This window comes from Gorilla gorilla, chromosome 14 (genome assembly GCF_029281585.2).
Source record: "Gorilla gorilla gorilla isolate KB3781 chromosome 14, NHGRI_mGorGor1-v2.1_pri, whole genome shotgun sequence".
Classification (NCBI taxonomy): Eukaryota; Metazoa; Chordata; class Mammalia; order Primates; family Hominidae; genus Gorilla; species Gorilla gorilla.
Window position 1 is genome coordinate 38,621,815 of NC_073238.2, and position 27,387 is coordinate 38,649,201.

At 43.6% G+C, this 27,387-nt stretch overlaps 1 protein-coding gene and 2 pseudogenes across 1 annotated transcript; all 3 read left to right on the forward strand.

The window, feature by feature from the left end:
- Positions 1-2,231: 2,231 nt before the first annotated feature.
- On the forward strand, positions 2,232-15,151 carry C1QTNF9 (C1q and TNF related 9). The gene is made up of 4 exons (XM_031001278.3): positions 2,232-2,268; positions 8,600-8,787; positions 11,426-11,488; positions 13,616-15,151. The coding sequence occupies exons 2-4, from the start codon at positions 8,622-8,624 to the stop codon at positions 14,386-14,388; spliced, it is 1,002 nt and encodes a 333-aa protein (XP_030857138.1). The 5' UTR covers positions 2,232-2,268; positions 8,600-8,621; the 3' UTR covers positions 14,389-15,151.
- A 495-nt stretch (positions 15,152-15,646) lies between these two features.
- On the forward strand, positions 15,647-16,086 carry LOC101140711 (cell cycle exit and neuronal differentiation protein 1-like; annotated as a pseudogene).
- Positions 16,087-20,859: 4,773 nt separating this feature from the next.
- LOC101141835 (dehydrodolichyl diphosphate synthase complex subunit NUS1-like) lies at positions 20,860-24,796 on the forward strand (annotated as a pseudogene).
- Positions 24,797-27,387: the final 2,591 nt, after the last annotated feature.

Consider the following 27,387-nt stretch of genomic DNA (forward strand, 5'->3'; position numbering starts at 1 on the left):
AGGGCAACCTCGGAGGGCACCCTGGCTTGAGAAACGTCAGTGGTTGGAGTAAGAGGGATGCGGAAGGGAGCAGTGGGGCGGGGCCGCTTTTGCTAGGGATCATGGAGAGGAGACAGAACAACAGACTGTGCCCTCTGACTGCCCCTGAAGGCTAGGCCCTGCCACAGGAGCTGTGCTAGTGGCCCTGCTCACTCGCCCTTTGCGGGTGGGTAGATTAGAATTTCCTTCTCCAACAGCTCAGAAGAGCTAAGTCAACAGCCCATTGTTTGCTGTGGCTGTAATCAGAAAAGGATTCCTATGAAGGCTGCCAAGTGGCTACTGCCCACTTTTTGTTTACTCTTAATATCCACCTGCTTCCCAAAGTGATCTGCTCCCCCCAACCTTGGGCTGCACTGGGGAGGGGTGGTCGCTAGGGTGGGAAGGGGGCGAGCCCCAGAACCCACAGGGCGGAGCATAGTGGCTCCATGTATAGGAGAGAGTGAAAGAGATGGGGGTGGCATTTTCTTCCAGGAGAGTTGTGGGGAGATGACCGTTAGGTCATAAGCGCGCCCCTACTCTGCACTGGCGAGACCAGCAAAGCTGGAGTGAACCCAGCTGAACCTGGGCCGCAGCAGCCCCGGAGGCTGGAGGCGCTGCAGTCGGGAAACACCAGGAGGATGGAGCCCTTTTCCCTGTAAGCAGGAGGCCAGGATCCCGATTCCTGAGCCGGCTTCCCACGGACCCCAGGCCCCGGCAGGGTCCTGGCGGGAGGAAGAACCCACGGAGTGAGTGGGGTGTCAGCAAAGCGGGGCCGCAGGGCAGGTTCTGGAAGCCTCTCCGCGTGGCTGGGCTGGAGTGTGCGGACGTGGGAGAGCCCGGAATGGGGAGCGCGTGGCCGGTGGAGGCCCGAGGCTGTGCTTCCGTCGTTGGCTCTGAGGGAGAGGTCCAGGCCGGCAGGCTGCCCAGGTGGTCTTGTCTCAGAGCTCTCCGGGGGGCAGAGGCGCGGGAGGCGGGGAAGGGCCGGGCAGCGAGACGGGTGTCCCCAGCAGGAGGTCGGGGACCCGTCGCGCGTTCCGTCGGGGCCGCTTGCGGTGCAGGGGTCAGAGACCAGCCACGCGAGCAAGAGGGTGCCCGGCCAGAACTGCTGAGAGCCCCCAGCAGAGCTGGGACTCAGGGGCTCCTTGCGTTTAGCCACCAAGAGTGGGGGCAGGCTGCGGGGTGCCGGGGAGAAGCCAGATCTCACTGATTTTACACCGACTAATTAGATCCCGCCGCCCACCTGGGACCACGGCATTGTCATGTCCGCTGCACTGACGGGGAAATTGAGGCACGGGGGCGAGTAAGGCGGGAGAGGGAGTCGGCGCCGCCGAGCTGGGGCGAGCCCCGCACCCACCCGTACACCCGGCCTCTGCTCCTGCTCTGTGCGTGGCCTCCTGCTCTGTGCGTGGCCTCTGCTCTTGCTCTGTGCACTGCGGCATCTCGGGAAACCGGGCTGGGCTCCTCTGTCCTCTGGAAGCTACTGTAAGTTTTAGATAAATGTTACTACTAGACACAAGGAAAGTGAGTCCATGATTACTGGCATTGAACAAATGGTTGCACCGCGTTCTCCGTGGTAGGTGGAGTATGTGATTGTGAGTGAGAGGGGAATGGGCACTGAATCCTTAACTACACAAATGCCTAAACTCGTAAGGCATTACGACACACACATCTGAAAATCTAATTAAGCGGTAGGAATTCTAATGGTCCGGGATCCAAATGAGACCCAGCCACTTAACAGTTAGCAGCCTTCAGTTTTGTCCTGTTGCCCGTAATTACCCCAAGGTCAGGAAGAAGCACTGAAGCAAAGGCATGAACATCACTTTGAAAAAGAAACGAGTTAATGGGTGCAGCACACCAACATGGCACATGTATACATATGTAACAAACCTGCACGTTGTGCACATGTACACTAGAACTTAAAGTATAATATATATATATATATGAAAGAAACCTGCCTGGGGCACTCCTTCCTTCAGACTCCCCTTGAAAATATTCCCTCATGTCATTCAAAAGGATTTAACTTTTCTAAACTAAGTGGTGCTGGTAGAAGATGCTACCTGATTTAAGTGTTGCTGTAATTCTTGAAGCTCTTCCAAGACATCTTGCCCTTCCTCTGTTCCCTCCCCTTCCTGCTATTTTGCAGACATATCCACTGGGGAATTGTATGGCAGGAAGGCTGATTTTATTTAGCTGGCCCTTGATTCTTGGTTTGCACAGTATCTGGGTCCAGCCTGCAGCCCTTGGGTCCAGGTAAGTTCATCAGGAAAGGATTTCTTTACATTCAATGTAAGCCATCTAGGTCCTAAAACAACGCTTATATTATCTGTGGGATAATCCTGCTTAGTTATTTGCAAAATAGTCAGATGTCTATACAGTTTTGGGTAAGAAAAGGGTAAGCCGTTTTCAAAATTCATTCTTGAGGAAGAGGCTAAAGAGGAGATAAAAGCAGATTTTGAAATTCTTCTGCTGGAACTCACTCTGCAATTGGCTGGGAGGAGAGACAAAAACCATAGAATAAGTCATAAGAATAGTGGGCTTTTTTTTTCTTTTTTTCAGATGTAGTCTTGCTCTGTCGCCCAGGCTGGAGTGCAGTGTCATGATTTCAGCTCACTGCAACCTCGCCTCCCGAGTTCAAGCAATTCTCTGCCTCAGCCTCCCAAGTAGCTGGGATTACAGACATGGGCCACCACACCCGGCTAATTTTTGTATTGTTAGTAGAGATGGGGTTCCACCATCTTGGCCAGGCTGCTCTTGAACTCCCGACCTTATGATCCAACCGCTTCGGCCTCCCAAAGTGCTGGGATTTTTTTTGAGACAGAGTCTCACTCTGTTGCCCAGACTGGAGTGCAGTGGCAGGATCTCGGCTCACTGCAAGCTCCGCCTCCCGGGTTCACACCATTCTTCTGCCTCAGCCTCCTGAGTAGCCGGGACTACAGGAGCCCGCCACCGCGCCTGGCTACTTTTTTTTTTTTTTTTTTTTTTTTGTATTTTTAGTAGAGACGGGGTTTCACCGTGGTCTCGATCTCCTGACCTCGTGATCCGCCTGCCTCGGCCTCCCAAAGTGCTGGGATTACAGGCATGAGCCACCACGCCGGGCCTATAATGGACGTTTTTAAGAGAGCTTTCTAGAGAAGCTTATAGATTATTTTGCACAAATTTTAATGTGTACTTTTTTTTCCTGATCAGGTTCATCATATTCAGATTGTACACATTTTCATTTTTATGGCTATGCTAATTTACAGTGCAGGAAAAAATAACTGTCAAGATATGTTGAAGAAGGCCGGGCGCGGTGGCTCACACCTGTAATCCCAGCACTTTGGGAGGCCGAGGCGGGTGGATCACGAGGTCAGGAGATCAAGACCATCCTGGCTAACACGGTGAAACCCCGTCTCTACTAAAAAACAAAAAATTAGCCAGGCGTGGTGGCGGGCGCCTGTAGTCCCAGCTACTCGGGAGGCTGAGGCAGGAGAATGGCGTGAACCCAGGAGGCGGAGCTTGCAGTGAGCCGAGATCGCGCCACTGCACTCCAGCCTGGGCAACAGAGCGAGGCTCCGTCTCAAAAAAAAAAAAAAAAGATATGTTGAAGAAGAAATGTATAAAGTGTGTAATATAGAGAGTGCATGGAAGACAATATATTCAATGAAGGCACCCTAGAGCTATTTGGACTCTTAGATAGTCAGATCCGGGAGGGCATTCGTCCTTTCCAGTGCATGCAGGAGGAAGCTGAGGCTCTGAGGTTTGGAAACCCAGGAGATATCACTCAGCTGATTTCTAGCAGGTTTATATTAAATCTTAGTTTTGGAGAGTTACGAATCTTGAGGAGTGATAACCTTGGCTGTAGAATTAAGGACATGATGTTCTTGGAGAAAATTAATCAGGAAGAGGGCACTGGGTGAACATTTATCAAGAGATTCTTTAGCAAAGGACAAATATAGGTAAAGCATAGGAGAATGAGTCAGAAATAAGTGAACTAAATAAGAACCTATTTTGGGGGGACTAAAAAACATTAACTTCAAAGTTATTTGCAGTATGTGTCCCTTTGCCCCGACCAAGCCAGTATGTCTGGCTCATGCGGTCACAGCATTCTGCAGAATGATGGCCTCTATTCTCTACACATACATATGACATCAATGTATAGAGATCTTGTCTTGATCTGTCCAAGGCAGTGACTGTTGTCGCTTTTTACATATATTACTGGGAGGGTTGTATGCCCAGTGAGTCCCCAGCAGCTGTCACTCTGGCTGACTACAGATGTCTGCAAGCCTCCTCACTTCTGAAGAGCGGCCGCACCTTGGGCAGCGCATGCCTTGAATTAGGATGTGGGCTCAGCTGTGTGTCAAGACCCCAAATAACAGTGGCTTATGCAAGGTAGAAGTCTATTTCTGTTTCATGTGCTCATGTCAAAGATGTGCTGGCAGGTCTGGTCTGTGGAGTCATCTGAGGCCAGGGGTTTTTCTATCCCCAAATTGTTGCCCTCCTTCAAGGAGTCCCACATGGTTCACCATGCCATGCACACCCCCCCACAGGAAGCGGGAAAGGGCACCCCCTTACCCTTTAAGGCCGGTGATTGCACACAATTACACGCCTCACTTTTGCTCATCCCCATGGCCCGTAATCTAGCTCATGGTCATACCCAGGCTGCAAGGGAGGCTAGGGAGGGCAGTCTATCATGGGCCCCTAGAAGCCCAGCTAAAATTTCTATTACTCTGGATGAAGGTAAGAAGGGGTGTTGGAGATTACTAACAACTCCACGAAAGCACTGACAAGGATCAGAGTTGATACCCAGTCACCTTCACAAGTGATGGTCCACACACAGTTGGAACCAGGATAGTATTTCTTGCATGCCTGCATTGATTCATTCAACAAATACTTGACTGAAAATAAGGAAGTAGAAAAATGCAGTCACCATCTTCATAAAGCTCTAACCCAGGTTGGTGCCTACTAAGTGATCATTAGTCTAGGTGTGGTGTACAGAGTAAGTGGGGACTGGGGAGGACAGTAATTCAGATAAGAGAGAGAGAGGAGGTGATTGCAGGGAAAGATGGGAGACAGAAGAGGCTCCTAGCTCTAGTGCCTTCTGGAAAAAGACCAGACCCAGAAATTAAAAGTCGAGGGTGTAACTGTAGTTGAACTAATGAAACTGAGAGTCCAACCCATAGCTTTGTGAGAGGCACAAGTGTAATTTTTTATTTTTCAAAATAACATTAATATAATTTCTTCTATATTCCTTGTGCAAATCCTCAACGTTCTACATTAAAGAAGAGGCTAAATAGGAGGTATAAACTTGCTAAAATTTCTTATTAAAAAATAGTGCCAAGCGGCCTTGTGCAGTGACTCACACCTGTAATCTCAGCACTTTGGGAGGCCGAGGTGGGCGGACCACGAGGTCAGGAAATCGAGACCATCCTGGCTAACATGGTGAAACCCTGTCTCTACTAAAAATACAAAAAATTAGCCGGGCATGGTGGTGGGTGCCTGTAGTCCCAGCTACTCGGGAGGCTGAGGCAGGAGAATGGCGCGAACCCGGGAGGCAGAGCTTGCAGTGAGCCAAGATCGCACCACTGCACTCCAGCCTGGGCGACAGAGTGAGACTCTGTCTCAAAAAAGAAAAAAAAAAAAAATAGTGCCAACCTAGGTGGTGACCATGTCTCTAATCCCAGCTATTCAGAAGGCTGAGGCAGGAGGACCACTTAAGCCTAGGAGTTCGAGTCCAGCCTGGGCAACATTCATGAGACTGTATCTCTATAAACAAACAAACAAATAAAACAGGAATAGTGGTACAACTTACTTTGCTACGTATTTGGGAGAATGCATATTAGTTAATCAAAATCGTTTGCTGAAGGTTGTCTACATGCTGTATAAACAAGCTAGATAGACTCTACCTACATCAAATATGCAAAACTAGTGAAAGAATTACAGAAGAGTAACCATTTGCTTCCAGGCTGGCTTCTTCTTCCCTGGAGAGCAAATTGGAGTTTATCCTAACCTGACACCTTTATGATCTTCTGATCATTTTATTCCTGGAATAGTTGTACTCCACATTTTGAAAAGTTAAAATGAAAATTATAGAACCCTCAAAAAGTTTGGTTGATGGAATTTCGATTTGACTGCTTCCAGCCACTTCTGAGTTTAACAAAGGAGGCTCATGTATATTCTTCATGGAATTTGGCTCCAAGAAAACTCAACTCAATTTCCTGGAATGGAGCAAATTTGTGACTTCGAAGGGAAACATCTGCATTTCCTTTCCCAAAAAATACTCCATTTGCATTAGACTGCACCCTGTGACATTTCCACCAGATGGCAATACAGTCTTTGGATGACAGAGAGTCTTGCTGGTTTTCAAAATCTCTAGAAATATTTGTGTAGGCACTATAAAAAAGCATTTTTTATAAATGAAAAGCTCCCATAACTGCCCCCCATTCTAAAGCAACCATCTTTATTTGCATATATTCACTTTGAGTTTTTGTCAATATTCATACAGTCGTAAGTACATTTATAATGTGCATGGCATTTTAGTCTACTATCAAAATTCAGCACAACGTATATCATTTACATATTTCTACATGACCTTCATGATTATTGCAGCAGTTACATACTATTACACATAGTAAACCTTTCCCCTATTGTTACATAGTATGTAGTATGCACTTTTTCACCTGTTATAGATAATGCTGCAGGTAATGGCACACAATTGGCACACAGTTTTGGAACATTAGGAAGAATTTTAGGGATAGGAATACAGGGTGAAAGATAGATGTCTTTTGCTCTTTAACTTTTCCAGAAAGATGTGCAGATTTACGTGGCTATCAGCACTGTGAAAGGATCTGGGTTCTGACCAGTTGCACAAGGCCCACGTTTTTGTTTTACTTCATTTTTTTAAATCCTAAAAGTCAGGTACAGGGTCTTTAGCCTGTAATACTAGCACTTTGGGAGACTGAGGCAGGAGGATTACTTGAGCTCAGGATTTCAAGACCAGCCTGGGCAACAGAGTGAGACCCAGTCTCTCCAAAGAAAAAAAGAAAGAAAGAAAGAAAAATAGGCAATGGCTCATGCCTGTAATCCCAGCACTTTGGGAGGCCAAGACAGGCAGATCACCTGAGGTCAAGAGTTTGAGACCAGCCTGGCCAACATGGTGAAACCCCGTCTCTACTAAAAATACAAAAATTAGCTAGGCGTGGTGGTGGCGCCTGTAGTCCCAGCTACTTGAGAAGCTGAATTGCTTGAACCTGGGAGGCGGAGGCAGCAGTGAGCAGAGATCGGCCATTGCACTCCAGCCTGGGCCACAAGAGCGAAACTGCATCTCGAAAAAAAAAAAAAAAAAACAAAACCCAGGTGTGGTGATGCATGCCTGTAGTCCCAGCTACTTGGGAGGTTGAAGCAGGAGAATCACTTGAGCTGAGAGGTTGAGACTACAGTGAGCTGTGATTGCATGACTGTACTTCAGCCTGCGTGATGGAGCAAGACCTTGTCTCCAAAAATTATATATAAGGAAAGGACTGGAAAATGCACTTCTCCCGAACTAGGTGATGTTTCTGTGTGTGTGGCCCTTCTTCACAGTGGCCTCCTAGAAAAACAAGACCCTGACTCAAAGAACACCTCTCATTACAGTAAGACTGCTTGGAATGCTTTACTTTTTTAAAAATTTAATTTAATTGTTTAATGTGGTAAAAATATATAACATAAAACTAAGCAGCGTAACCATCTTAAGGGCACAGTTCAGTGGCATTAAGTGCGTTCTCTTTGTTGTGCAACCATCACCACCACCCACCTCCAGAACTCTTTTAAAATCTTCCCAAACTCTGTACCCATCAAACAACTCCCATTTCCTTCTCTCTTCACCCCTGGCAACCATCATCCTACTTTTTCTTTATATGAGTTTGACGGCTCTAGGAACCTCTTATAACTGAAGTTATCCAGTTCTGTCTTTTTGTGACTAGCTGGTTTCACTTAGCATAATGTTCTCGAGGTCCATTCATGTTGTAACACGTGTCAGAATTTCTTTTCTTTCTAAGGCTGAAGAATATTCCATTGTATGGACCTACCACATTGCATGTATCTGTTTATCCACTGAGGGACCCTTGGGTTGCTATGGAAAATAATGCAACTGTGAACATGGACATCTGTTCCAGTCCTTGCTTTCAATTATTTTGTGGAATTGCTGGATCAGATGGTAATGCTATGTTTGCTTCACTACTTGGAATGTGCCTTTATGCATATCGTGATAAAATTTGATCTGTACAACAGTCCTGTGAGATAAGTAAGCATTGATCTCTGGTTCAGAAAACTGATTTCTTCGAAGTGAAATGATGAACGGAAGAGTATCCTGACCTTAAACTTGGCTTTTTTTATTGCCTGTTCACCTTGAAGAGTGGTTCCAATCACAAGTGTTACCTTCCAAGGACAATGTCATTCTGGTTATAATCAGCTTGCTCCCCTGCCCTGAGCCTTCTGTCCAAGTCTGTGCAGGTGTGGGTCTGGGGCAGGGGACGGCTCATCCATTTCCCACTGCACGGAACAGAGGCTGTGTCCAGGGCCCCAGCAACAAAGGTTTCTCCTTTGGGTTTCTGTTTCCCTCTTTCAGTTCAGAGTCTGTCATCTGAACCATGAGGATCTGGTGGTTTCTGCTTGCCATTGAAATCTGCACAGGGAACATAAACTCACAGGACACGTGCAGGCAAGGGCACCCTGGAATCCCTGGGAACCCCGGTCACAATGGTCTGCCTGGAAGAGATGGACGAGATGGAGCGAAGGGTGACAAAGGGGATGCAGGTACTCATCTGGCAGCTTCGGCTGCCTTTCAACTTCTCTCTTCATTCCTTTCATCTCATTCACTCATCATCTGTGTGATTTTCCACCTACCCACTCACACCCCATCCATCCATACATCAACCCAGCAACACTCACTGGGGCCTGACCCCATTCATCCATCCACCCATCTGCCCAGCAACACTCACGGGGTCTGCTCCATGCCAGACTCTGTGCCAGGTGCTGGTGGAGAGCACAGGGCAAGATCGCCATGACCCCTGCCCTCCTGGGTTCTCTCATCTCTGACACCGCAGAACATTTTCAGTAGTATACGATGTCATGGATCCTCCCATCTCAGGCGACAGGTATGACGGATTTTTGGCAACAAAAGGCTAATAGAGAGATCTGATCACGAATTATTTGGCAGCAAGCACCCAGCTGCAGTGCAGGTGAGAGCTAATACCGCATCATGCCATGAAGCAGGAGATGCGGAGTGACAGATGACACAAAAGGAGACGAGAATCTGAAACCATACAGCTGATGCTGATGCATCTATATGACCTAGGTTGGGACCCTGTCCCAGGGTCTGGGGATCTGGGGACAGGATTCAGCCTCTGGGAGGGAGATTTGCCAAAGCTGGGAAGTCTGAGTGGTTTCCATAACAACAACCAATAGACTTGGTTTCCGAATGGGGTACCATTCTTGAGGCCTGGTCTTGACCATAGGATAACATATCTAAGGCATATGCAGAATGATCCATCTGGGTTAAGGGCACAGTTCAGTGGCATTACAAAAAAATATATCAAAACTTCTATGGACCTTTTTAAAGATAAGTTTGTGCTTCTAACACATGTCAGCTTATGGCATTTGGGTGGCCTGATGATGTTTTGAGTGGGCTGGATGAAGCCAAGGGTCACCAGGAAGCAACATTCTTTCTAACCACCATCCTGCACATCTGCTCTGTGAGGTGTCTTCTCCTGGCTCACATCTCCAGCTCATTGACACTGTTCCAGTCCCCAGGTAGCAAACAGCCCAGTCCAAATGAATAGCAAAACCTTACCATTAATGAAATCAGGTCTTCTGCCCTCACACTGGGACCACAGTAGTGTGTGTGTGTGTGTGTGTGTGTATTGTATTTCTGAATATATAAGATTTTCATTTTTTGTTATAAAATATTACACACAAAAGGAGATAAATAGGTGATAGATAAAAAATAGAGGACAAAGACAAACACTCCTATATTCGATACCAAATTTCTCTACCTCTTCCCTGTTGAATTTCTCTCCTCTTTGCTCACCAATGTCCATTCTTTCAAGTTTTACATACTTCTTAGAAGCAAATTATGTATCTATTTTTCTACGTAGTTCATAGGTATTATATATAATATATATTATTCCTTAGAAGGATATTCAATCACATTGCTCACACTAAAAATTTACTTCGTTTTTATCTTATCATCTTAAAGTGTATTTTTGTGTATGTTTTATACCGAACATATTCTTCATATACTACCTGTGCATAATGTAGAAACACACAAATGTCTACTCATTGGGGTCTGTGTTCATGCTTTGTGAGTTGTGGTTGCGCGATCATGAAAGCTCACAGGCCACCGCTCTAGAGAATGGGAGAAACGAGAGCCAAGCAGGGGAACAAAAAGAGGGAAGGAGAGGAAGACACAGGGGAACAGCCAGGGGAGGGGAGGGGAGGGGAGCGCAGGGAGGGGCAAATGTAGGGATAAGCCCCCTCCATTCAGAGGTCCCACGCTGACCAAGGCCCCACTCAGGAGCGCTGGTGTCCCAGGAGAACAGACATCGTGACAGAAATAAGTCTGCCTGTGTCAGTCCTGTCTCAGGACCTGCAAGCCAGCCCAGCCTGCGCCTGTCGCCCCACAGCCATGTCAGTGGGTCTGAAGTATGGGAGTCTCTGCTGCTTTGTGAGAAGCCAGAGTCTGGGGTGAGCTGTGGCCTAGTGAGCACTCTACTGCCATGGCCAGAACCATCTTCAACCTGCTGACGGATACCACGCCAACCTGGGGCTCAGGGGGGCCTGTTCTGAGCACAAGGACTTGAGTGTAGTCAGCAGAGCCCCACTCACCTGATGTTCTCTGCCAGCTTGATTAGTAGCATTTCCCCCAGTCTAAGGCACTAGAGGGATCCTTCCAGAACTCTCTCTTCTATCTTGGGATAGTGTCCCATAACCATAGTCATCTGTGTTTTCATAGGAGGCTAGTAAATCTTCCGTTCCACTCTCCTCAAGAGTAACGGAAGAGAAACAGAGTGAGGAAACCTCCTTGTACCTCCAACATTCAGACCATGTCCCAAGTCCTTGTCACGGGAGAGGAACACAATCAATTGTGACAGTCAGTCCCCATTGCACACACTCCCTCTTCGTCCTGTCTTGCTGTGCGCTCTAGGCACGTCCTAGAGATGGGTGCTTGGAAAGTCACTCAGTTCATTTCTTAGGTCACTTATCCCACGCAGCTCAGCACCCAGATGCCCGCTCATGCCTGCCTTTCTCCACCTGCGCTCGTATGGAGGACAGAGTGCCCCTCAGGGCGGGGGTCACTTCCAGACTCTCCAACACACATGGCTGATGGAGACCAATGGCCAGAAAATCAGAAACGGAATTTCAACTCATGCCTGTTTTCTTCTTTTCCACCTAGGAGAACCAGGACGTCCTGGCGGCCCAGGGAAGGATGGGACGAGTGGAGAGAAGGGAGAACGAGGTTAGAAGTTCCTATTTATGGAGCTCTAATTCTGAGAAGTCACATATTTATTAATAACTATTAAGTGTTTACCATGGACAAGTCCTCCATGCTGATTATAATCTTCCAATAAAGGCAACACAGTTCTTACTCTCTAGATGGGGGGATTCTGCAGGGATTGGCAGGCTTTGCAGAGGGCTGGGTAGTAAATATTCTCAACTCCGCAGGCCATACAGATCTGTCACCACTACTCAACTTCTCCTTGTAGTGAAAAGAAGCTGTAGATGCTCCGTAAATAAGCATGGCTGTGTTCCAGTGACACCATATGTGTAAAGACTGAAATGGGAATTTCCCATGGTTTCCATGTATTGTGGAATATTATTTGTGACCATTTAAACATGCAAACCATGGCTGAGCACCATGGCTCACACCTGTAATCCCAACACTTTGGGAGGCCCAGGTAAGAGAATCGCTTGAACCTAGGAGTTCCAGACCACCCTGGGCAACATAGTAAGACTTTGTCTATACAAATAAAAAAAAATTAGCTGGGCATTGTGGCACGTGCCTGTAGTCCCAGCTACTCAGGAGGCTGAGGTGGGAGGATCACTTGAGCCTGGGAGGTTGAGGCTGCTGTGAGCCATGATCTCGTCACTGCACTCCAGCCTGGGTAACAGAGTGGGTGACCCTGTCTCAAAGCAACAAACAAACAAGCAGACAAACAAAACCCAGAAAAACAAAAAAACATGTAAACCATGTTTGTTTTGCTTGCGGGAGGGAGGCTGAATTTGGCCTGTGGCTGTAGTTTGTTGAACCTTGAACCTTGCAGTGGATGAGCACTGAGGAGTGAGACTGAGTTTTTGACTTGGTGCATCTGGCAGCACTGCATGGAGGAGGTGGCACTAGAACTGGTCCCTGATGTATCGGGATGTAGTCGTAGTGGCAAACTTGTGTAATCTTCACTTTGTGCTTTTCATGTACTGACTCACCAAATGCAACATCCCCGGACACTAGGTAGTTTTATCACCCCAGTTCCGTAGGTAAGGGAACAGAGGCACGAGGCTCACTAGCTCGTCTGACGTCCTGTGTGCATATGGGGACAGAATGGAAACCTGGCATTTAGCCTCAGAGTCCACACTTGGAACCACGGCTCTTTGGTATGGGTGGAGGTGCAAGGAAGCAGCAAGGTTTCTGTAGATGATGAATTGCCGGTGGGATAGATGCGCTGGGGCTGGGGTTGGGCAGGAGAGGGCAATGCCTCGATGCAGGCTTTATTTTATGTTCACTCCAGGGAGGAGGTTTTTAGAGGATGTCACGACTAGGGTTGAGTGTCAGTTAATCTGCCTGTCTCTGCTCTGCAGAGTGCTTTCTGTCATGGATTGACATTATTTAATAGCCAGCACGGTAGACTTAGATGGTAGGGTTGTAATTTCTAATGTGAGCCCTGCCACTAATTTAGTAGACAGTAGTCAAAAGGTGTGTTGGGATGTGTGTGTGTCCATGTGCACACACGTGTGTAATTGGAGTAATTGATTTTCATTTATTTTTATTTTTTTGAGACAGAGTCTCACTCTGTTGCCCAGGCTGCAGTGCAGTGGTTTGATCATGGATCACTGCAGCCTCAGCCTCCTGGGCTCAAGCCATCCTCCCACCTCAGCCTCCTGAGTATCTGGAACTACAGTTGTGCACTACCGCACCTGGCTAATTTTTGTATTTTTTGCAGAGATAAGGTTTGGCCATGTTGCCTAGGCTGATCTTGAATTCCTGGACTCAAGTAGTCTGCCCACCTTGGCCTCTCAAAGTGTGAGGATTATATAGGCATGAGCCACTGAGCTGGGCTGGAGTAATTGAATTTTATTTTCTTATTTTTCTTTTTCTTTTTTTTTTTTAGAGTCAGGGAATTGCTATGTTGGCCGGGATGGTCTTGAACTCTTGGCCTCAGGCAGTCCTCCTGCCGCGGTCTCCCAAGGTGCTAGGATTACAGGTGTGAGCCACCGCACCCAGATGGAGTAATTGAATTTTAAACTCTGGGCATATACTGAACCTGTGCACTACTTTGTTTCATTTGTGAGCTCAATTATAGAAAAACCAAAGTTGTTCACAAGGGAATCTTTCACAAACTATCTCTTTATTTGCTCTTTCTCTATTTAGGAGCAGATGGAAAAGTTGAAGCAAAAGGCATCAAAGGTGATCAAGGCTCAAGAGGATCCCCAGGAAAACATGGCCCCAAGGGGCTTGCAGGGCCCATGGGAGAGAAAGGCCTCCGAGGAGAGACTGGGCCTCAGGGGCAGAAGGGGAATAAGGGTGACGTGGGTCCCACTGGTCCTGAGGGGCCGAGGGGCAACATTGGGCCTTTGGGCCCAACTGGTTTACCGGGCCCCATGGGCCCTATTGGAAAGCCTGGTCCCAAGGGAGAAGCTGGACCCATGGGGCCCCAGGGTGAGCCAGGAGTCCGGGGAATAAGAGGCTGGAAAGGAGATCGAGGAGAGAAAGGGAAAATTGGTGAGACTCTAGTCTTGCCAAAAAGTGCTTTCACTGTGGGGCTCACGGTGCTGAGCAAGTTTCCTTCTTCAGATGTGCCCATTAAATTTGATAAGATCCTGTATAACGAATTCAACCATTATGATACAGCAGCGGGGAAATTCACGTGCCACATTGCTGGGGTCTATTACTTCACCTACCACATCACTGTTTTCTCCAGGAATGTTCAGGTGTCTTTGGTCAAAAACGGAGTAAAAATACTGCACACCAAAGATGCTTACATGAGCTCTGAGGACCAGGCCTCTGGTGGCATTGTCCTGCAGCTGAAGCTTGGGGATGAGGTGTGGCTGCAGGTGACAGGAGGAGAGAGGTTCAATGGCTTGTTTGCTGATGAGGACGATGACACAACTTTCACAGGGTTCCTTCTGTTCAGCAGCCCGTGACAGAGGAGAGTTTATAAATCCGCCACACCATCCATCAGAATCAGCTTGGGATGAACTTATTCAGATGGTTTTACTTTATTAATTCCTCCAATTATTACAATAATCATAAAAAGGTGAAAACGGAAAAGTTATTCCCAAAACTGATTCTGTGTAACTTACTATTTTTCCAGGAGTAAATACTTAAAATAGCTGCATGGTTTATTCTAATTTATTTCACATTTCTTATTCCTATTATCTGAAGAATCCCTCGTCTGTGCGTTTCTTGTGGGAAGAGTGTTTTGATATCATTTTAGTGCTCTGAGGAGTCATATGAAGATGTATCCCTCATCTGTGTTTCTGAGGACATTAAGGGGAAATTAGAGGGAAATGTTTATTCCATTTAGTACTAGCAACAGCTTTAAGCTGGTGATGCTGTCATACTCCAGAAAGCTGTAGACACTGCTCATTTTGTCTTTTAAAAAAATTTTATTTTATTTTAAGTTCTGGGATACATATGCAAAACATGCAGTTTTGTTACACAGGTAAACATGTGCTGTGGTGGTTTGCTGCATCTGTCAACCCATCACCTAGGTATTAAGCCCTGCATGTATTAGCTATTTGTCCTGGTGCTCTCCCTCCCACTTTGCTCATTTTCTAACCTAGGTTTTAATCACCATTTTATCCAACAAATCGTTGTTTGATCATTATTTGCCAGACTTGAATCTCTATTTGTTTTCTAGGACTGCCCTAATAAAGTACACAAACTGGGAGTCTTTAAACAACAGAAATGGACTTTCTCACAGTTCTGTAGGCTGGAAGTTTGAGATCACCGTAGCAGCAGGGCCATTCTCCCTCCAAAGGGGATACAGGAGGATGCAGCCTTGCTGCTTCCAGCTTCTGGCAGCTGGTGGCAGCATAACTCCAGTCCCTGCCTCCATCTTCAGGTGGCTGTCCTTCTGTATCAGCCAAATTTTCCTCTTCTTACAAGGACAGCTTCCTTAATCTAGTATGACCTATCTTAATCATAATTGCAAACTCCATATTTTAAGTAAGGTCACATGTACAGGCACCGAGGGTTAGGACTTCAGCATCTCTTTTGGGAGACACAGTTCAACCCATAACAATCTGCCCTCTGATTCCCAAAGTTGATTTCCTTCACCTGTGCAAAATACATTTTCGCCCCATCTCAGCATTTCCAAAAGTCTTAACACTTTCCGCATCCAGCTTTCCTGAGCCCCTCTGGTGCAGCCACCTGCCTGTCCCATACACCCCGCCCACCATGGAGTCCAGAGGGAAGTGGGCCAGCAGCCCCAAACCAGACACCAAGGCGCCCAAAGCCACCACCAAGGCCAAGGTACTTCTGGCAGACGATGGGAAAGCCCCCTTGACCAAGCCCTCGAAGAAGGAGGCCCCGGCCGAGAAGCAGCAGCCACTGGCAGCCCCCACCACAGTGCCTGCCAAGAAGACCCCGCCCTTCTCAACAACCACAGCAACCTGAAGCTGGTCCCTACGGGCTCCATGGTCCCCAGCAGTCCCGTTGCAACCCGGGAGCCCAAGGGTCCTGGGGACGGGGCGGCGGAAGATGAGGCTGCCAGTAGGGGTCCTAGGGGCCGAGGTCCCTGGTCCTGCGAGAACTTGAGGCCCCTGCTGGGAGTGGCCTATGCCGTGGCAGCCATAGCCTTGATCCTCGGTGTGGCCTTCCTGGCCTGGAAAAAGTAGTATCAGGGGCCAGGCGGTGGGCACGGAGCCACTTCCTGTAGAGACCTGAGGAAGCCAGTGCATGCAGAATTCACCCTTATCTATGTGTACACACAGACATTCATTACACGTCTATATATGCCCCCAACACATGCACACAGTGGCGAGAACACCAGGGCCCACCCCTGCTGATCCAGGACTTCCCCAACCTCCAAGGCCGAGGGAGTCCATGCTCCGGGGTCCACAGTGCCGGATGCCGGGAGAGGGCACAGATGAGGAACTGCGAGAAAGGAATGGACCCTGTGTGGGATCTGGCGGTGCCTGGGTAATCCTGGGCCCCCAGGGCTGGTCTCTGAGTGCAGGTGGGGGTGCCGGGATGGGTTCTGCCTGGGCCCAACCCTCACGGGGACATCAAAGGGCATGGTTGTAAAAAGAAAAAAAAAAAACCACACCATCAGATTGCATGAGACTCACTCATCATCACAAGAACAACATGGGGGAACCACCCCCATAATTAAATTACCTCCACCCGGTCCCACCCTTGACACCTGGAGATTATGGGGATTGCAATTCAAGGTGAGGTTTGGGTGGGGACACAGAGCCAAACCGTATTATTGAAATAAGAAATCAAAAGAGGAATTGGAAAGTTTGTTGAGCTGAAAATGAAAACATGACATACCAAAATCAGGGAGTTGCAGCTAATGTATGCTTGGAGGCAAATTTAAGCACTAAGATCCTACATTATAGCAAAAAAGAAAGGTCTCAAATCAGTGACCTGAGTTTTCACCTTCAGAAACTGGAAAGAGACAGCAAATTAAACACAATGTAAGCAGATAAAGAAAATAATAATAATAAAAAACAGAGATCAGTGAAAGAAAAAAGGGAAAATTATAAGAAAAATCCAAGAAAGTAAAAGCTAATCATTTTAAACAATCAATTAAATTGTTAAACTTCTAGTCAGCTGATCAAGAAAAAAGTAAAAAGGCACGAATTACCAACATCAGGAATGAAAGTGTGGGTGTCACCAAATCTTCTACAGTAATTATAAGGAAACAATGGACTACTGTGAGCCATTTTTTTCTAATAAATTTGATAACTTAGATGAAATGAACACATTCTTTGGAAGCCATAAACTATCAAAGTTCACTCAAGAAGAAATAGATAACATGAGTATCTAGTAACAAAATCAAGTTTTTAATTAAAATCCTGATGACAAAGAAAACTATAGGTCCAGGTGGTTTTCATGGTGAAGTCTAACAATATTTAAGGAAACAATAACAATTCTACACAAATCCTTCCAGACAATAGAAAAGGAAAAGGTCCTTCTTTTATTTGATGAAGACAGCATTACTTTCTTACTAAATCAAACAGACATCATAAGAAACAACAATAGCGACCAATATCCCTCTGAACAATGATGAAAATATTCTTAGCAAAATTTTAGCAAATCTAGTTTATCTATATCACTCATGACAAAGTATAGTTTATCGCAGGAAGACAAAGTTGATTTAACGTTCAAAAATCAATAAATGAACTTTATCATATTAGTGGATAAAAAGAAAAATGCATATGATCATCTCAATAGAAAAAGCACTTAGTAAAACCCAACATTGAGTCATGATTAAAAGCCCTCAGAAAACCAGGGATAAAATGAAGAGTCCTCATAGGATACAGGCCATCTACACAAAAATCTGTATCTTCCTAAAATTGAGAACAAGGTAAAGATATCTACTCTCACCACTTTTATTAAACATTGTACTGGAGGTTCTAACTCATGAAATAAGGCAAGAAAAAGAAATCAGTCATCTAGATTGGAAAGAGTAACACTTTCCTTATCATTTGTGTAGACCAGTCCATGGAATCCATGAAATAAAAGCTATTAGAACTAATAAGTGAGTTAGCAAGGTGGCAGAGTTCAAAATTAATATACACAAATCAATGGTATTTTTACATATAACAATCATAAATTGAAATTTTAAAGTTATTTCCAATACCATTAACAAATATAAAATTGTTAGACATAAATCAAATAAAACATGTGGAAGACTTGTACATTGAAAACTACAAAACATTGCTGAGAGAAATTAAAGAAGACCTAACTAAATGGAACATGTAACATGTTCATGGACAGGAAGACTTGAAGTTGTTAAGATGTCAATTCTCCCAAGTTGAGTTATTGATCAATGGAATCTCAATCAAAATTCCAGAAGGCTTTTAAAAGTAAAAATCAATAACTGAACTTTAAGTTTTTATGGAAAAAATGAAGAACCTAGAATAGTGAAAATAATTTTGCAAAAGAAGAACACAGTTGGAGGACTTACTTATCTGATTTCAAGGCTAAATATAAAGCTATATTAAAACAGTATGGTATTGGCATACATATAGACAAATAGATCAATGAAACACAATAGATTCCAGAAATAGACTCACATATATATGGCCAATGGATTTCTGACAAAGTACAAAGACAATGCAATGGAGAAAGTATAGTCTTTTCAACAAATGATGCTGAATCCCCAAAAAAGTGAACTTTGATTCATACCTCACCGTATATACAAACTTTAATTCAAAGGAATCATAGACCTTAAACTATAAAATTTTAAAAAGACAATAGAGCAGAAATCTTCATGACCTTGGATACAACATAAAAAGCATAATTCACAAGAGAACAAATTGATAGTATGCACTTCATCAAAATTAAAAACTTCCACTCTTCAAAATACACTGTTAAGAGAATGAAAAGACATAAATCAAGAGGACTTATTTTTAAATCACATATCTGTAAAGGACTTCTAAGCAGAACATATAAAACCCTCGAACCTCAATAATAAAATGCAAACATCCAATAAAAAGAGGAACAAAAGATTTGAACAGACACTTCACCAACAGAAATATTGATGGCAAACAAGATCAGGAAAAGATGTTTAATATCATTATTCAATAAAGAGATGCAAATTGAAACTACAAGTTGATACCACTACACACCTGCTAGAAGGTGTAAAATTAAACAGACTGATATACCACGTGATGGCAAGGATGTAGAGAAATTAGAAACCTCCTACACTGCTGGTGGGAAGGTAAAAATGGCACAACCACTTTGGAAAACAGTTTGGCAGTTTATTAAATAGCTAAATACACCTACCATATGATCCAGCCATTCCACTCCTAGAGAGAGAAAAGCATATGTCTATATAAAGGTTTGTATGCAAATGTCTATATAAAGGTTTGTATGCAAATGTTTATAACAGCTTTATTTGTAATAACCAAAGGCTGGAACCAATCCAAATGTTCATCAACTCCTGAATGTATTAACAAATTGCCTTTACTCATAAAATTGAAGACTCTTCAGCCATAGAAAGAAATGGGGTTGTTGATACTGCCAAAAACATGGATGAATCTTAAACTAATTTTGCTGAAGGAAAGAAGCCAGACTTCACAAAAGTATGAGGACATACACTATGCTTCCAGGTATATAAAATTATAGAAAATGCAAACTAACCTATGATAACTGAAAGTATGTCAGTTGTTGCCTGGGGACAGGCTGAGGGTGGAGAAGTGGAGGGAAGGATTACAAAGGGCACAAGGAGAGACTGGGGTGATGGACACGTTTATTATCTTTTTTTTTTTTTTTTTTGAGACGGAGTTTCCCCAGGCTAGAGTGCAGTGGTGCAATCTCGGCTCACTGCAACCCCCACCTCCCGGATTCAAGCGATTCTCCTGCCTCAGCCTCCCGAGTAGCTAGGATTACAGGAATGTTCCACCACGCCTGGCTAATTTTTGTATTTTTGGTAGAGACGGGGTTTCACCATGTTGGCCAGGCTGGTCTCCAACTCCTGACCTCATGATCCACCCGCCTTCACCTCCCAAAGTGCTGGGATTACAGGCGTGAGCCACTGTGCCTGCCTGATATGTTTATTATCATAACTGTAGTGATGGTTTCACAAACATAAACACATCAAATGCATCAAATTTTGCACTTTCAGTATGTGCGGTTTATTGTATATCAATCACCCCTCAATAACACTGTTTAAAAAAGAAATATTAAAATTAAATTGTAAATTATCAAAGTAAAAGATAAATACTAAAAGCACTTTAAAAAAGGCATAACTGTAAAGGGACTCTGATTAGATTGACAGCAAACTTCACAACTGCAGCAATCAAGACCACACACAGTGGAACAGTATATTCCAAGTGCTGATGAAAATAATCATCAATATTGAATCTACCCTGCTGAACAGTGTTCAAGAGATAGTATAAAATGAATGCTTTTTAAAATTATTTATTTTTAGGGCGGGGCTGCCAAGGGAGGAGGAAGATGGCGGCGGGGGCGAGGTGAGGTGTTGGCAGTGGGAAGGGGTTCGGGCTTAGGGGGCGGGGGACGCGGAGCGATGCCCGCGCAGGCCTTAGAGGCGGATAAAAAGCCGTAGCGCCGTGGCTCACGCCTGTAATCCCAGCACTTTGGGAGGCCGAGGCAGGCGGATCAAGAGGTCAGCAGATCGAGACTATCCTGGCTAACACGGTGAAACCCCGTCTCCACTAAAAATACAGAAAAAAAAAAAATAGCCGGGCGTGGTGGCGGGAGCCTGTAGTCTCAGCTACTCCGGAGGCTGAGGCAGGAGAATGTCGTGAACCTGGGAGGCGGAGCTTGCAGTGAGCCCAGATCGCACCACTGCACTCCAGCCTGGGTGACAGAGCGAGACTCCGTCTCAAAAAAAAAAAAAAAAAAAAAAAAAAAGCCGTCGCGCCTCGGGAGTGGGCGGGGGGGGAGAGGGGGTGCCCAAGGGCCACAGGAGTATGACGGAGCTGTACGAGCTGCTGTGACGGGTGCTGCATGCGCTGCTCCGTCTGCACCGCACGCTCACCTCCTGGCTCCGCGTTCGGTTCCACGCCTGGAACTGGATTTGGCGGCGCTGCTGCCGCGCCGCCTCTGCCGCGGTCCTAGAGCCGCTTGGCTTCACGCTCCGCAAGCAGGAACAGCCCTCACCACTCGCACCCGCGCCGGGGGTAGTGCCTGCCCGCAGCCCACCACCGGATGCGCTGGCGCGCTGAAGGCCCTTCCCTGGAGAAGCTGCCTGTGCGCGTGGGCCTGTTGATCACCGAGGTGGAGCAGGAACCCAGCTTCTCGGACATCGCGAGCCTCGTGGTGTGGTGTATGGCCGTTGGCATCTCCTACATTAGCATCTACGACCACCAAGGTATTTTCAAAAGAAATAATTCCAGATTGATGGATGGAATTTTAAAACAACAGCAAGAACTTCTGGGCCTAGATTGTTCAAAATACTCACCAGAGTTTGCGAATAGTAACGACAAAGAAGATCAAGTTTTAAATTGCCATTTGGCAGTGAAGGTGCTATCCCCCGAAGATGGAAAAGCAGATATTGTGAGAGCCGCTCAGGACTTTTGCCAGTGAGTAGCCCAGAAGCAAAGGAGACCCACAGATTTGGATGTAGATATGTTAGTTTACTCAGTTCAAATGATTGTCCTGATCCTGATTTAGTATTGAAGTTCGGTCCTGTGGACAGCACACAAGGCTTTCTTCCCTGGCACATCAGATTGACTGACATTGTCTCTTTGCCTACCCGTCTAAACATCAGTTATGAGGACTTTTTCTCTGCCCTTCGTCATTATGCAGCCTGTGAACAGCGTCTGGGAAAGCCGTGGTCATTGGTTGCATAATTCCATTTGAGGCTTATGGAGGAAAGGACCCAAGTGACTCTGATGTTTAGAAAGCACCTATGAAACCCTGTACACACCTAGTTCATAATCTTCATAATTTATCAACAAACAAAAAAGTGTCTTACTTGAGAGTGAGTGTGTGCGTGTGTGCGTGCACACATGTGCACGTTTGTATATGTGGAAATAAACATAAATGGGGACGTGTTGGAGAAGGAAATACATAGACTTACAACTTTGAACAAATAGCAGTGATGTTTTAGGAACTGAAATGTCACACTTAATAAAGTCTTCAGCCCAACTACTTCCCTGTTTTCGTGGGGAGAAGACGGCCTGATGAGAACTGTTCTGGTTCTAATCAGGTTCTAGAACAGTTCTGATTAGAACTGTTTGGCGGGAGGGGAATAAATTTTGTTCAGTCCTTCTTAGTGACCAAACTTTAATTTTTAAGAATAATATATTGACTTACTGAACTGAAGCATTCTGAGTTGAAAGGAGCTCCAGAGGAAAGGAGTTCTGTGTTGCTCACATGTTAAAAGCTTGCTCACCTTCAGAGCAGAGGGAATACCTATCTTCAGATATCCGCCCATTTTCATCTCTTCATTATAGTCAAACAGTGTGACTTGAGAGTGTTGCTCTGGTGTCTGTATTCTGGCTTATGAAGATTATTTGAAAAACAACTCTTACTACATTGAAATGCAGACTTTAAAAAATTTAAATATGGGGCCTGGCGCGGTGGCTCAAGCCTGTAATCCCAGCACTTGGGAGGCTGAGGCAGGCGGATCACGAGGTCAGGAGATCGAGACCATCCTGGCTAACACGGTGAAACCCGGTCTCTACTTAAAATTCAAAAAAATAGCCTGGCGTGGTGGCGGGCGCCTGTAGTCCCAGCTACTTGGGAGGCTGAGGCAGGAGAATGGCGTGAACCCAGGAGGCGGAGCTTGCAGTGAGCCAAGATGGCGCCACTGCACTCCAGCCTGGGCAACAGAACGAGACTCCTTCTCAAAAAATAAATACATACATAAATAAATATTGTATTAGGCAGTCAAAAAACAAACCAAACAAGCATAAAAGGTCAATAAGTTGTAATCTTAAAAGTAAAGGTCAAAAACTCATTATAAGTGGAAAAAAAGTTTTGATTTCCTTTTTTGTTTGATGGGCAGTATGCCATATTATACCCAAACTTGGTTTAAAAAATATTCCCATCAACTCTTTTTATTTAAAATAAACATTTGAGGGGAGTTACCACGGCAACTTTTTTTCCTCAAAAGTAACCTGTTCCTCTTTGGAACTGCACATTTTAGGGGCATGGTTAATACCTGAGATTTTTACTCAGTAAACCTGATGGTTACCGTGTGTAAAATATCTTTAAGTAGGATTGAAGGCCTCTGTGGGGAATAAAATATTGCCAAAGCCTATAAAAATACATTTTACATGTTCTCTTTTATGACAGAGAGCAGCACTGGTTCTGTTATTTTTAAAATGAATAATTGATTTCTTGATCGGTGTTTAATATTTCTTTCCTCACTGCTGATTCTTAGATAGAAACCATTATTTATATTTGATAGACTGTTTTCAGAAAACTCTTATCAACAAGTGTACAATAGTTATCTAAAACTGTACATTTAGAATGGAGGAGTTTAATACTAGATCTCGGAAGTTTGAAAAATAGCAAAGAAGACAGGATTTGGATAGCATGGTCTACAATTGCTTGTCAAATTCTGAAGCTATGAAGAATAAATGTTTCAACTCTAGATTATGAAACCCCATTTATGATTTTTAAAACACACTTGAAATAAAAATGATTGAACTAAATTTTGGTCCAGTGACGTTACTTTGCACTGCATAGCCCATTATACATTTTAAGTCTTTTTGTTTTAATTTATTACTGAGAGTTTTCTGTGAAGCTACAGCATATCTAATCAGATAATTTCTGATTTGTTTCCTTATAATGTGATTATGTTATATTGAGGCATTTGTAGTGCAGCTTAAGACTGAATTTATGCTTTTTGTAAACATGATAGGTGTAAATGTCTTATAAACATTCTGGAATATGTATAGCTTTAATGAATGAAATTTAATGGACCTGATTAAAATGAAGGGATTTAATCTTTGTTAAAGTGAAGTTAGTCAAATAAATTACCTAGTGGAACATAGCCCAAGCCACTAAAGGTTTAATATTTGCATTTTTTTGCTTTTATTTTCTCCTTCCATTCATAAGTATATACTTGGAAGTACATCTGTAGCCTATGACTTGAGTCTCTTGAAGTTCTAGGAAGAGGCAAACTACAAACTACCAGGATTCTGATTTCAGATATAGGCATTCCAGAACCTTCTCTATATGAGTTCACCTGCTAGTACAATCTCCACAACTTGAATGGCATTGGTTGTTCTATAATTGCTGCCAAAATCATCACAAGCTGTACGTCATCAAGGCTCCCTTTGCACTCCCAAGAAGAACTGTTCATTTTAAACAAAAGTGTATGTCTTTATTTGTATTGGAAAATATTGTCTTTAAGTTGTTTCTTGTTGACACTCCCCTCAATGGAAAAGTTACCAAATTAAACCTGTTTTATGGATGGCAGCTTGGAGCATAGCAAGAAGTTGGAGGATTTGAATTCCATTCCCAGTTGTCATTGTGTTTTGTTTCTTAAAACAATAATAATTGATTACTGTTATAAAGTTTAAAAGGTGGTTTTAATGTGAATAGCAAATTCTGGTATATTGTGACTAACACTTAAGAATGCCTGTCTTTGAGAGGAAGGTGTTATAATATTAATGAACAGTGCCAAATACACTGTGCATATCTACAATTTAATCTTTGAATGTATGTTACTGGATTAGCTCCCTCCTCCTTCTTTGTGATGGTGCCATGCACAGAGTCAATCAAATCCTTGTGATGTTTTGTATGGACTTTAACAACATGTAAATATGTGTAAAGCAAGTTTTTATGGTTAAGGAATCAAATTTATTGAATTTTATTATTGAAAGTTGAAACTTAACATGTATGAACAAAAACCAATAAAAGAATATACTCTTTTCATTGACTATAAAAAAATTATTTATTTTTAAAAATTCCACATAATACCATACGTATTTATGGGATACACAGTGATGTTCCTATACATACAATGTATAGTCATCAGATCAGGGATATTAGCATATCTGTCATCTGAAATATTGATCATTTTTTGTGTTGGGAGAATTCAATATCCTCTTTTAGCTATTTGAAAATATACATGCTTGACTATAATCATCCTACAGTGCTATAAAACATTAGAACTTATTCCTCCTAACTGTAGTTTTGTGTCCTTTAACAAATCTCTCCCTATATCCCCCTTCCCTTTCCACCCTCTAATAACCTGGGTTCTACTCTTTACTTCTATGAGATCAACTATTTTAGCTTTTACATATGAGTGAGAACATGTTTAACTTCCTGTTCCTGGCTCATTTCACTTAACACTATGTCCTCCAGGCTCATCCATGTTTCCATGGAGGACAAGACTTCATTCTTTTTATTGCTGAATAGTATTCCACTGTGTGTGTGTGTGTGTGTGTGTGTGTGCGCGCGCGTGTGTATAAAATCATATTTTCTTTAGCCATTCATCTGTTGATGGAGACTTGGGTTGACTCCATAGCTTGGCTATTGTGAATAGTGCTGCAATGGACAGGGAGTGTGCACAACTCTTGGTTGTACTGATTTTCTTTCCTTTGGCTCTTTACCCAGTAGTGGGACTGCTAGATCATATGCTAGTTCCATTTTTGTTTTTTTGAGGAAACTCTATACTGTTTTCTATAGTGGCTGTACTAGTTTACATTCCCACCAATAGTGTGTAAGAATTCCCTTTTCTCCACCTCCTCACCAGCATTTATTATTTTTTTGTATTTTTGACAATAGCCATTCTAACTGAAGTGAGATGATACCTCACTGTGGTTTCGATTTGCATTTATCTGATGATTAGTGATACTGAACTTTTTCCATATATTTGTTAGCCATTTGCATGTCCTTCTGAGAACTATCTGTTTGAATCATTTGCCCATTTTTAATTTTTTTTTTTTTTTTGCTGTTGAGATGTTTGAATTCCTTGTATATTCTAGATATGAATCCCTTGTTGGATGAATAGTTTGCAAGTATCTCTCACCCTATGCAAAAGTTAACTCAAAATGGATCAAAGACTTAAATATAAAACCTGAAACTATAAGAACTACTAGAAGAAAACACACGGAAAATACTTTGCGACATTGGTCTTGGAAAAGATTTTATGAATAAGACCTTAAAGCACAGGCAACAAAAGCAAAAATAAACAAATGGGATTACATAAAAGTAAAACACTTCAGCATACCAAAGGAAACAATCAATATAGTGAAAAGAGAACTGACAGAATGGATGAAATGAAGACTTTCAGAACCAAAACATCCTGAGAGAGTGTCCCACTGAAGACCTACACACAACAGCCCACTAAGAGGTACACTTTGACCAAAAGTAAATTGAACCTGGGAAGATGGAATAAGATACATGAAGCTCGGGTGAGCAAAGAAAATGCAAGATAATACAGATAAATCTAAAGGAGCACTGAGTGTGTAAAATAATAATAATAATGATAACTAATAATGCAGGTAAAAAAATACTACTGAACTAAAACCTTATAGAAGACAAACACTAACTTATGATTTAAGGAGAACAACAACCTCTTAACCTAAGAATACAAGAGAATTTCCTTATCCTGATAAAGAGGATTAAATCATATAGAAAGTATTATCTTTCATTGTAAAATTCAGCGCTGCTCTAAAATCAGCTCCATTTTTATGCCTCATTGTGCTAGAGACCCTAGGAGCACATTACGGGAAAAAAAGAAATCTGTTATAGGGTCTAAGAAGTAAAAAAACAAAGCTATTATTATGTGCAGAATATTTTTGAAGAGGAAATTCAAGATAATCTAGAGACAGCTATTAGAATTAACTAGGGAGTTCAATGAATTGCAGGATATAAATTCAGCATAAAAATTACTAGCAAAAATTAGATAAGTATATAAGATTCCATTAACAGTGAAGAACCCCACAAGGTTCCTAGAGATACATGTAATAATAATGTGCAAGACGTTTCTAATAGGAGGAAATGGGTAAACTTTGTTGGAAGGCATGAAAGAAGACCTAAGTGAATGGAGAAATATGCCATATTCATGAATGGAGAGACTCAATAATGATGAAAACTATCATTATATTGATCTAAAGATAAAATGTATTTCCAAAATTTGTTTTTCATGCTGATTTAAAAAAATTAACATAAAAGAGCAATGAGCCAAAAATAGCCAAGACATACCTAAATATAAAGGCGAGAGAGAGAACAGATATCACAACTTATTTTATAGAGCTACAAGTCTTAAGAGAGTGTGATATGGTTCAGGGATGGGTAAATAAAATAATGAAACTGAGGCTACAGCTAGAAAAAGAACCATGAATACATGTGAACTTGGTATATGATGGGGGCATTACCCCTCAATGGGGAAGGGGTGCACTACTTGGCACGTGGTGCTGGAGCAACAGAAAACAAATTCATCAAGAAAAAATAAGTCACAGGTAGGTCAACACCTACATGTGAGAATGCAAAGCTGTAAAAGATAACATGAGTTTATACCAATATCACAAAAC

Coding starts and splice junctions, on each gene's coding strand:
- C1QTNF9 (XM_031001278.3), top strand. CDS start 8,622: ATGAGGATCTGGTGGTTTCTGCTTGCCATTGAAATCTGCACAGGGAAC. Junction 8,788..11,425: donor GGGTGACAAAGGGGATGCAG/GTACTCATCTGG, acceptor TTTTCCACCTAG/GAGAACCAGGACGTCCTGGC. Junction 11,489..13,615: donor TGGAGAGAAGGGAGAACGAG/GTTAGAAGTTCC, acceptor TTCTCTATTTAG/GAGCAGATGGAAAAGTTGAA.